We start from the raw sequence: 11802 nt of genomic DNA on the forward strand, positions 1-11802 counted from the left end.
AGAGCTGCCAGAAGGCAAGAGCAGCTAAGATAAACGGGGCGACTCAGGAGTAAGGCTTGGAGGTGATTGCCCCTCCCATAAAGGTATAAAGGAAGTGCAAAGGTAGGAAAACCTTTGCAGGAAGTAATGTCGTTCGCTCTGATCGGTTTGGACTCTGAAAGCTCTGTGGTTAATTTGTTCTCTGTTTGGTTTTGGAAAGACTAATTGGGACTTTAGTTGTTGGCAGCACTTCAAGTAAGATAAGGTGCGTTCTTATCAGACGTCTCTTGAAGAACTTTGGCAGACATCCCTTGTATTAATTATAGCCGTGAATGACGATAATTCACAGCCATTAAACTAAAATAAAAGGTCTTGGATTTTATGTGCGTTTGTTGATATCTCAGGAAGCCTTGGTCAGAACACTGGGATACTTGACAACCAGTTTGCTCTCATGACCAGTTGTCAAGTACCTTGTGATCATGCAGTCGGCATTTGCAATCTTCTCTGCCAGCTTCCCCAGAAAGTAAATGGGAAGACCAGCAAGGAAGGTTGCAAGCTGCTGCCACTTGCTGAGAGGATATCCTCTCTGGGGGCTGCCTGCTGAATGGAGCTTAGCCCCTCCAGTGAGCTGCAGAAACTGGGCTTGGATCCCCAAAATTCCATTTCTTCAGCCCAGCAGAGGCATTTTCTTCTGCTCACAGAAGAGTGCTGGAAAGCGAGTAAACGGCATTGTTCCGAAGGCTTGAAAGATTGGCATTCTCTCAATTTTTCCAGCCCTCTTTCCAGCAAATGCCCCTGTTCTAAAGGCTAGAAAGGTTTGTACCCTTAGGAATGACTGTGTTCTCTAGCTTTCTAACCATCAGAAAAGTTAAAGGGACACATCATATAGTTCACACTAGGTGGAGAATGAGAAATCCCTTTGAAGAGTAATCAGGTGTTCTAGTACACCCATTAGGCCTTAATATGTTCCGAGTATTGGTAAAATCTACCCATCAAAATGGTTGCTGTAATCAACAAAATAAAAGCAAACCTATTTTTTTTGTACTCCCTTGCTATTTCCCATTATCAGTTGAGTCAGCTACCTGATGTCTTGTCCTTCTAACTTTCCTGAATACTGACTAGTCACCTTATATTATTACTTTCAAATATGGCTCTGTTCATTTTCTTTGCAATCTTAAGTAGAATTTAGCTTACACAATGCATTAGTGCCATTGAGCATTTATTTGCACCTCCCTTTTTAATATACTTATGTGTAAAGCAGTCTTTTTTATCTCTAGACTACAGAGTCTTGTTGTATTATTTGTTGAAAATGAATTGTTGAACAGCTTCTCCTACAGTTTTAAATAATCCAAGGAGTATTCGGTATCTGCTTAGAAATAGCAGAAGATAATGATGGGCTAGAACGACTGACTAGGTTCCCAAATATAGGCTATGAAATTGTATTCCCACTAAATGTAGTTAAAATATGTAATTATTCTCTTTGTATGCAACCAATATTTAAAATATTGTCAAGTTTTCAAGATACTATTTGCACAGAGAACCTATTATTTATTTATTAAACTATACCATAAATCTATACAGTATTTAATAAGGCTTTGCTACGTAAGAATGTTCACTTTATGTATTATATTGTAGGTAAGAACTGTCTAAAGTCATTTGGACTCAATTGAGTGAGCACATGGTCTTTCAAAGCCATACTTATAAACAGAACAGCAAGACTCTTCCAATCTCCACTTAACAAACTCTAGTAAACCCTAGTTTACTATTACAAACTTGGGTTTGGATATGAATATGGATGTTTGGGATATGAATTTAGATATTTCAGTAAGTATAATTGTAAATGTCTTGACTGAAAAAGGTCAAGCATATAATAATGTTTCTAACTGTAACTACTGAACAATCCCTTATGGGATTTCCATTCAATCCAAGTCGCGGTTGCAAATGTTTTTACTCTCCAGAATCAGGCAGAAGTTCTATACATTCCCAGAGTGACATCAATGCTCTGTCTACCACTTTAGACTGCACAATACATATTGAATATCTCTATTGACTATAACTGAGGAATTTCAGGAAAAACAAGTATCTTATCTAAAGAAAGATAAGAGGTAGTGCCGACTATACACAGAATTACCAAGTGTCAGTGAAATATATTTTATTTGTCTTTGATATTATTTCAAATCAGCGTTCTAATTTAGAGATTTTTCCATGGGTCTTTAAAAATTTCTTTTTAGAATAAATCGCAGTTAGTTCATGATTCTCTTTTCAAGGGCCTGGAAATTCCACAGGCTGTTAAGCAATAAGAAAATGTCAATGAATGGGACAATTGACAACAGAAGTAGCCAAAAAAGCATGACCCAATTTTTCCTACTTGGGTCATGCTTTTTTGGCTACTCCTGTTGTCAATTGTCCCATTCACTGACATTCCCCTTTAGTTATCACTCCTTACTTGGATTCCTCAAGCAAGTATTTGCTGTATCTCCAGGCAAAGTACTGGATAGAGGCATTGATGAAAAAAGCAATCATCAGGGAACAAGTAACACCCTCATTTATCCCTCTATAAATGGTCCCTCTCCAAAAGTTCTCCTTCTCTTGTACCTACAGTAAGAACTACATGACAGACTCCATGTTTCTACAACATCTGCCTGGACCTGAATATCTCATTCATCTCTTTAAATCCAAAGTGAAAATATAAACCTTGAAAGAGTTTGCAATTTCATCTGAACTTCTATAAATACTAAAACCATGAAAAGGAGGCAGCCAAGAAGCATGTTCTAAAGTGGTTACTTGTGGCTACTTGTACATTGAAATAATTGATGATATCTTTCAATTATTGGCGTCATCTGTCAGAAAAGTTCATGATTCCCTTATTTCTCATCTTCAGTAACACTTAATTATTCTGTGACCTACTTCATTAATTCTATTTCCCATATGTCATTATTAATACATTGTTATAGAATGGCGTTTTTTGGGTTTCTCTTAAATAGACTTTGAGGAAAAAGTAGTATTTGAAGAGATTTTATGATTATTTCATACTGGAATATTTATCAACTCTAAGACAAATGTTTTTCAGATAGAAAATATACTTTATTGTTCTACATGTAAGCAAGCTGTTTAAAATTGTTCATCAAATTAGGCAGAGAACTATTCCCATAATGAACAGTCCATATGGAGAAAACAGTAGAAATTAATAAATAGCTTAAAAACATCTGATGTTGCATTGAGATTAAAGATAAACAGAAGGGGAGATTATCAGCCCTTCGAATGGAAAACTAGCAGAAGACCCAAGAGGAAAAAAGGCAGTAAAAGGCTTTCCAGAAAATATTAGAAAGATCACATTTAGCGGGCACAGGCTTTGCATGTTGAAAAGTATGCCAATTTATGTGGTTACCAGGCTAACAGCAGAAGACCATTTTGGTTTTAATAGTAACATAATCTGTTTCCAAACATGGAGATAAAAGGAAATACTTCCATATAACAAATATTGTCAAGTTATGACATTTGGTATGGCAAAATATAGTAGCAGCTACCTACTTGGACAACTTTAAAAAGGATCAAGTAAATAGAAGGCAGAGTATCAACAATTGCTAGTTATGATGGTTATATATACTGGCAGTATATTTCTCAGTATTAGTTTTTGGGGTACATAAGTAGGAGGGGGGATTTTACTCTCCCGTCCTTCCCAAAAGCACTGCTCTTACTGATTTTAATTTAGTTCAGCAAGCCTTTCTTATGTTTTTGTTCAAACATGAAACTATCACCAACAACAACAATATGGTTTCTATAATATGCTAATAAATAATATTTTTAATTTCCCAAGTAAACCTGACAATTGAAACTAAATTTAGCAATTAGCAAAAAAGTGCATGCATTTTGAGAAGATCATGATTACTTTTATTTGTTTCTATAAGACACAGGAAGGATTAAGAATTGATAGAGCACACTGAATCATTTTCCCCCTGAACACTGGGAAAAAACCAACTGAGTGCAAACTTGGTAATCACTTCTAGAGGGCAATACCCAGTCAAAATAACAGTACTGAATGCATGTACAGTATTGCACTGTAGCTCATCCAGATAAGCCTAAAAGGATGAAGTCAGCCACCAGATTAAATCAAAAACAAATAAATCACTTGGTGTTATGCCTGAACCAATCTGACATAGAAGATTCACTGGAGTATCACAATTCACTTTCCTCCTTCTGCATGCAGCATTGAGGGTAGGTCTTGCTAGGTGTGCTAATGCCCTCATTTCACTTCCAGCACGGCTGAAAGATGCAATGTCATGAAGCTACATTATCATCACCATCCACTTTTTTCTAAAACTTTTTTTTAAAAGCAGAATAACTGTTCTGAATCAAGGAGGTCATTGCTGCCCCTTTTCCCACTCCATGCTTCCTCCCTCTTGAGAACACTATAGCAGCTAAAGGAAATTTAGACTGGCATCAACCAGGACTTGCAGCAAGAGCTAGAGGATCTGCTCCATTTCTCTTGCCCTATAACTACAGTTCAGAAGTTCAGTTTGAGAACAGATCTGCTTTGTTTTCTCAAAGCCTACAACTGGCAATGGAAATTGCCCTCTCTTGCTGCTGGTAGCAGTTTTATCAGCAGAAGGATATCATTTATTTAAATTAATATAAATGCAATCTCAATATATCATTGCTCTCCATTGCCTTTGAAACTACACCAGATCTATTGACCAATTATTTGAGTTATCATCTTGCTTTTAGAAAATATTTTGTTATGAGCAAGAAAAATGTGAAATTGGTCATCATGAGGTTGTCACTATTTTTGTTTACTGTCCTATCCCTAATTTTTTATAACATGAATAAAGGGGGAAAGCCACATTCTGCATTTCAATAAAGACTGATGAAAATCCGTGAACTCTACATAAATTTTATTTTCAGTAGAAGAAAAAGTATATATAAATGATATAGCAATAGCCAAGTATCTGAAGTGGTGGATGGAGTTAACTTTGAAATTAGATTTACTGAACAGCTAAAATTTTAGGCAAGGAAGATAGAATCCATTCACTCATGTGAATGGAATGAGACTATGCAATAATCTAAAATTATTTAATCATAAAGTAGGTTAATAAGATTTACAGAAGAAAAATAACCCATCTCCTTGCTTCCTCCAGCAATGTTGGTTGTGAGGCAGAAGATGGCTAGCAGTTAAGGAATATGAGGAATTTTGCCTCTTGAAGTTCCATTAGATATTTTATCATCTAATTCAACCAAACTACTTAGGGAAAGAGTTTGAAACTGCCATGCTCATTTGAAAGGATTTTTTCCCATTAAGATCTTAATTAGTGTCTTACTCATTATACCTTAATTGCCATACAAAGATGTCTGAATAATAGAACAACATGATCCAGGGAGGAATCCACTAGAATTACTCATGCCAGGACAAGAGATTCTGATGGAAGAAGAATGTTAGAATGGATTATGCAAATATAATTCTGGCACTGCCTTGTAATTCTGTCAAATATCACCAGTACAATGAGAGATTAAGTCAGAAGGAAGGGGGAGAGTGTACATAAAGAATAATGGATTATTTGGATGACTGGAAAGAAAAGAGAAGGAATTCTAGTTAAGGTCATAAGGCATCTGTATGACTTATTATCAAATACCTGCATAAGGAAATATAAAAAAGTGGGAAACATGGTTCTCTAAAAGGTAATTCATCATTACTGGACACAGAAACCTCACAGTGAAAAAGGCAGGAACTATACTTTGAAAAGAACATCAGCTACAGCATCCTAGTGTACACTAGATAAATTAATTAGATTTGAAAGTCTGTGTTGTATCCAAATTAAGCAGCTCTGAATATAAAGAAGACCCTTGGGAGATATTTCCATACTAAGTATTATAATTTGCAGAATATGTTGTCCAATTACACAAGTAAAACAAAACCTTTGCAGTCTTGTCTTTTATGTTATACTGTTCAATTTTGTTTTCTTGTTCTTTATGCTGAATGCATGTGATTTCTCTTCATTTAAAACAGCACTAGTATATTTATAGGCATTATAGAGAAATATCAGGTCCAAAAATCTACTTTGTCTGCCAGCTTTTTCAAATGAATTTCATTTGACTTTCCCAAGCAGCATGCAAGCTATATATGCTGGCTGGACAAACTGGCGTTTAACAGTAGCAAATTAACCTACTAATCTTTCTTTGCACAAAACATGATAAGTCATTATGTGAATGCAAAAGGAATCCAAGTAAAGCATGCAAGAGCAACACTTTGCTTGAATACACCATCAACTTGTCTATAATCACAGCATGAGAAACTCAACAAGCAAGGATCAAGGGAACAAACAAAGGTGAAATTTACATTGTGGGATGACTTTTGCTTCTAGAAATTGCTAACCGCACCAACTACCATTGGCAGAGTTGTCTACAACAAAGATGACAAAGAAGGCATAGTGCAATATAAATATTTTTAGCCTATGCCTGTCTACATGGAAATAAGTCACTTACTAGACTTTAGATATATGCTTAATGCTACAGGGCATGAGAAACTCAACAAGCAAGGATCAAGGGAACAAATAAAGGTGAAATTTACACTGTGGGATGACTTTTGCTTCTAGAAATTGCTAACGACACCAACCACCATTGTCAGAGTTGTCTACAACAAAGATGACAAAGAAGGCATAGTGCAATATAAATATTTTTAGCCTATGCCTGTCTACATGGAAATAAGTCACTTACTAGACTTTAGATATATGCTTAATGCTACAGGGCATGAGAAACTCAACAAGCAAGGATCAAGGGAACAAATAAAGGTGAAATTTACACTGTGGGATGACTTTTGCTTCTAGAAATTGCTAACCACACCAACCACCATTGTCAGAGTTGTCTACAACAAAGATGACAAAGAAGGCATAGTGCAATATAAATATTTTTAGCCTATGCCTGTCTACATGGAAATAAGTCACTTACTAGACCTTAGATATATGCTTAATGCTACAGGGTTTGTAAAATTTGCAACTATTCCTCCCTATTCACTAATTTCTTCTCATTGTAATTTAAACCTGGTGGGGTGGGAGCCAAATTCAGAATGTTTAGAAATTTGGAGGAAATCTGCAGGAAAGAAAGAGTGCCACATACTCTTCCTCTTTTTCATTTTTCCTTCCTCATTATGCTTCAACATTCCAAACATAGATCATTCCATTGTTATACCTGGTTAGGGCCTTAGTTGCCTATTCTTTTGATAGTCTACTCCACCCAAACCTACACAGTATATGTTTAAGGTTAATTCTGACATTTCCTATAGAATTTGTTCTTTAGCAAGTCTCAAACAGGCTGCAATCTTAAAATTGTAATCCTACACAAACTTGCTTTTTTTAAAAAGGCTATATTGGAATTCATTCCTGAAAAAGCCAGGGAAATGTGCTGTCAATAAATAACAAGCTACCAAAACAGAGTACTGTATCAAGTGCTCAAACCTGTTTTAAAAAGCCGTCTTCATCTCTCAGAGAAGAGAATGAGATTGGAAAGAAGAATCTCGTATGAATCTCTCATGAATTTGGCACTAGCAGTTGCAGGTAATTTCTACTAGCAATCCTTTCAGAGCAATCATCCATGCTCTTCAAATGAGGAAGAAAAAAACATACAAAAATGACAGCTAGAATGCTTTGAGGAAGGCAAAGCTCTAGTCAAAAGGAACAATGAACTAGAAATATGCTTAAGAAAAACATCGTTTTTAGAAACACAATCCCAATTATAAGTTTAATGTCCTGTAATTTCCTGCATCTATTTAAGTACTACTAATTTGGAAAGGTAACCTTTTATAAATAAACGTGAGGTTAAAAAAACAGCATTGATTTCTGCAAGGTGTTGAATGAAGAATAAAGTAACCATTTAGACAAGGCATTTTTTTTAAAAAAAAATTACATTTGTTCTGATCACAAAAGTATTTTACAATAAGTCTTGCTAGATTATAGAGGCTAGAACTGATCTAGGAGCTTGTATTATATTTATTAATGCTGCAGACTTGACAAGAAGCAGGTCAATTATCTAAACAGGTTACAGAAGCAACATCTCCACACTTGGAGTTTCTCAGGCAATCTTTTTAAGAAATGGGTGAAAAAAAACAGCAGGAAAGTGTTGAGTATGGATGCAGTAACTGTGGTGATAAGACTGATATGCATTCAGGAGAGAGAAACAAAAGAGATGCTACCTCCTGGGGTTTTTTTTTCCTTTTGTTGCCTTTTGAACAGAAATTATTTTCCATTCTTGTGATACAACTAAAAAAGTACAACTTTGAAATCAGAGCTGCACAAACAGTGCAGTATATCTTCCAGCAATAGGAAATGAACTCATATCACCTGGCCAGTGGTTCCAGGTGCATGAATTGTTGACCCCCTCACTGCCCGCACAAGGTCAATGTTCACATTCCCAGATTTACTTTCCCATATTCATGTCCAAAGGAGCACAGGGCTCTGAAACGCATGGGTGTGAAAGGCAAAGAGGGAAAGAAGGTGGAACTTCTGTTGAGACCTTTGTATAAAAAAAGAGATGTGGATGATAATTTGTGAGATTTTACAGGCCAGTGTGATTTTGCACCCAGGCAGTGTTCAGCTTCCACAATAAAAAGCACACCCATCTGAACTGAAAAAAGAAAATCTTCTTCAACCCAGGCCTGTGCATAAGTTTCAGTGTCCCTAAAGTCAGTGGGATTTACTTCCAAGTAAGCAAATTTTAAAAGGTGTTGCTAGTGAAAACGACTGCATACAACACCTGAAAGCAAGCCCAGGCAAATTTTGCTTACTTTGGAATATACACATAGAGTGTTGGCCTATGAAGTAGTGAATAACATTTCAGAAGATAATCCCACGCATTTCTATTTAGAAAGGAAGACTGACTGAACAACATCTTGTTCTTAGGTAAGTTATTGAACTGCACCTGAAGAGGTGGTCGTTTTCAGGTGCAATTCTATAACTTACCTAAAAACAATCAGGTGCAATCCCTCTACGAACATCATATTCTCTAGCCCAAGGCCAAACCTTGGGTCCAAAGGCAGACTGGTTGAAATTAAGCTCTTGACCCGCTTCCATCCATGTCCACCTGCACAACCTGATGGCTCTGGGCAAGCGGGTTCCTGGCGAGTTGGGATTGCCCTGCAATCGGCCCCTCTTCTTTATTTGGCACACCGTGTGGTAGAGAGACTCAGAACCAGATCGATCAGGTGAAACTAGCAGGAAGGAGGCAGAGCCTGCGCGGAACCTGTTTCGCGGCATATTAAGAGGCAGCAATCGTCCCCCCCAGTGCTTCAAATCCCGTGCATGTCGACAGCGGAGCAAAGTGCCTCCGAATTCCGGCGGCTCTCGCTCTTCGGAACCGGAACGTGGCGCGGGGAATTCGGGGAGTGGGGGGGCGAGGAGGGAGAGAAGGCAGGCAGGAAAGTGGCGTGATGGTTTTCAAAAGTGTGACTGACAAGGCAAGACAAAGATGGGGCTGGTTACTGACGGAGCTATTAAGCATGGAAGGGAAGGAAGGAGGGGGGAATGGACGAGAACGAGGGAGGAAGGAGCCCATGTGGCGCGGCGTGCCCAGATGGGCGTTTTGAGGCGGAAAGCCCCCTCCCCCGAGCGGTTAAGGGCGCGAAAGACCGGGAAGATAAGCCACGAAGGAAGGAAGGAAGGAAGGAAGGATGCTCGGGCGTGGGCAGCAGGAGCGCTTGTGGGCCGTCCAACCCTTCCCTCCACTCCCCGCCCAAGAGCCCAGCCCGCCGGTCCTGCAGCTTACCTGAGCAGTTGCTGCCCGCCTTCCCCTTGCCGGCGCAATCGGCGGCGGGCGCGGCGGCGGGGGACAGAGGATTGGACGTCCGGACGGGACCGAGGGTGCAGAGAGCCACCGCCAGCATGAGGAACACGGCGTGGTTGCAGCCGGGCGAGGTCCGGGGCCGGGCGGTGGCCGCCATGGCGAGGGCTTGCAAAGGGGGACCGGAGGCCCTTCTGGGTCTCAATGGGCGCCGCCGGGAGGAGCGCGGACCCACCGGCCTTGCTGCCAGCCAGCGCTCCGCATCCCGGGTCGCCTCGTTCTTGTCCGAATTCGCTTTCTGGCGGGTTGTTTGGTGTTTTGCTTTTTCCTCAGGCTTCCGGGAGCCCGCAGGGACAGCCTTGCCTCCCCGCGCCCCTTTTGTGCGCTGCTCCTGCTGGCGTCGTCTATGCCGCCGCCGCCGCTGCTGCTGCTACTGCCAGCGTCGCCGCTACCGCTCGGGCTACAACAAAGGGAAGGGAGGGGGAGATGGAGGCAGGGGGAGGGGGAGAAGATGGGAGTGGGGTCCACGTGATGCCGATGCCGCCAGCCTCCTCCTCCCCCGGGACCGGGACAGAAGGGGGGGGGTCCGACTCCAGGTCGCCACGCCCCCTCACCGCCACCACTTACTTGCCCGTGCGCGGCGGGGGCAGCGGCGGCGCGTGTAACAAGCGCCCCGGGCACCTTGCTCAGCCGCGCGCCGGTCCTGGGATTGTTCGGCAAAGAAAAGAGGACGCACGCTCGGGCCGCTCCTCCTCACACGTGAAGCCTGCCGTAGGGGGTGTGTGAGAGAGCGGGGGTGGGGGAATGGGGGACACGCTTCTCTGCTGCCTCGAAATCCTCTCCCTCCTCTAAGACTGAGGCAAAAAGAGCAACGTTGGGGCTGTTTTTACCGCTTTCGTAAGAGGGGAATTGGGAGAAAATAGAAACGCATAGGCTGCTCAGAGTTTTATCTCAGGAGTGGGGCGTTTGATCAACGTCCTTGGAACTAACTGAGAATTAAACTGCCAAGAATTGAATTTGCATGTTGGCAATTCAAAAATACTAGTTGATTCCCTCTAAAGTATGTTTACGATTAGACAGTACCTCATTTCGGGGGGGCGGAGGGGAGGGAGTTGATTTATCTATAGCCTTTCCTCATTGCTGAGGTAGTCTTATCCACTTGAGGTCCCAGGACACAATAGTGACCTGAAATGTGCTGTTCCCATTGCTGATGTCTTGCCTGCCTCTTTTGTTTCTGTTCTCAATCAATGCCAGTCATTCAAGGCAATGAATGTAGAAGCGTAACATTATTGTGGCCGCTCATGGACCGTGTTGTAATAAAGGGGGAAACATTACTGTTGCTATTGCTATCATGTTGATCCAGGTAAGAATAATTGAAAGTTGTTTCCCTCATAAGTTGGGAATGACATGAAATGGCAGAAAAAAAAGAAGATGCCATGCCGTGTTTGTGTGATGGTTAAGTCCCAGTGGGAAAGACCTGTAAACACAAGACTTTTTATAAGCAAGATTTCAAACCAAATGTATTATTGCAAACTGAAAAAGTATTATTTAGGGCAGTGATGACTAACCTTCCTGTCCTCACATGCCAAAGGCCAAAAAACATTGCAATATGTCATGTGACATCAACGTGACACAGCGAGTTTGACACCCGTGAAGTAGTAGGAAAAAAGGAAGGCTAGTTGCAGAATCATCATTAGTGCTAAAACCAAGTACTTAAGGTACTGGTCAAAATACAACAGCATTACAAACATAGTAAGAGCAAATTTAGATTTAAGCCTGCTTAACACTATACTGTTTTGTGGGCTGTAAAATTGATTTTCCTCTACAGTAGAATAAGATTGAGGTTGATGGAATATGGAGGTACTCTTTTCAGGCACAATAGGCACGGACCTCTGCAATAAGTTATGGCAGGCCGCTGCGTGTCATTTGTGGTTGAGTTGAGATTTGATCAAAGGCCTTTCCTGACCCAAGTTCAATTCTGTTCTCTTCACCAAAATGGTGAGTGGTTATTGGGGGAGACACAAAATAGATACCAATCTGTTTTGATGCAGCCAAGTGATG

At 40.5% G+C, this 11802-nt stretch overlaps 1 protein-coding gene across 2 annotated transcripts in view; it reads right to left on the minus strand.

Moving 5' to 3' along the window:
* Positions 1 to 10208, minus strand: part of TMEFF1 (transmembrane protein with EGF like and two follistatin like domains 1) — a 128023-nt gene extending 117815 nt beyond the window's left edge. The window contains exon 1 of one of the 2 annotated variants that reach the window (XM_026672472.2): positions 9727 to 10208. In XM_026672472.2, coding sequence (XP_026528257.1) covers positions 9727 to 9901 — 175 coding nt within the window. In that variant the 5' untranslated portion in view covers positions 9902 to 10208. The remainder of the gene's footprint in view (positions 1 to 9726) is intronic. The other variant, XM_087961127.1, reaches the window with a different exon arrangement.
* Between the last annotated feature and the right edge of the window lie 1594 nt (positions 10209 to 11802).

Source organism: Notechis scutatus, chromosome 3 (assembly GCF_049901735.1).
Source record: "Notechis scutatus isolate UNSWTSFEM ecotype Mainland chromosome 3, rNotScu1.2, whole genome shotgun sequence".
Lineage (NCBI taxonomy): Eukaryota > Metazoa > Chordata > Lepidosauria > Squamata > Elapidae > Notechis > Notechis scutatus.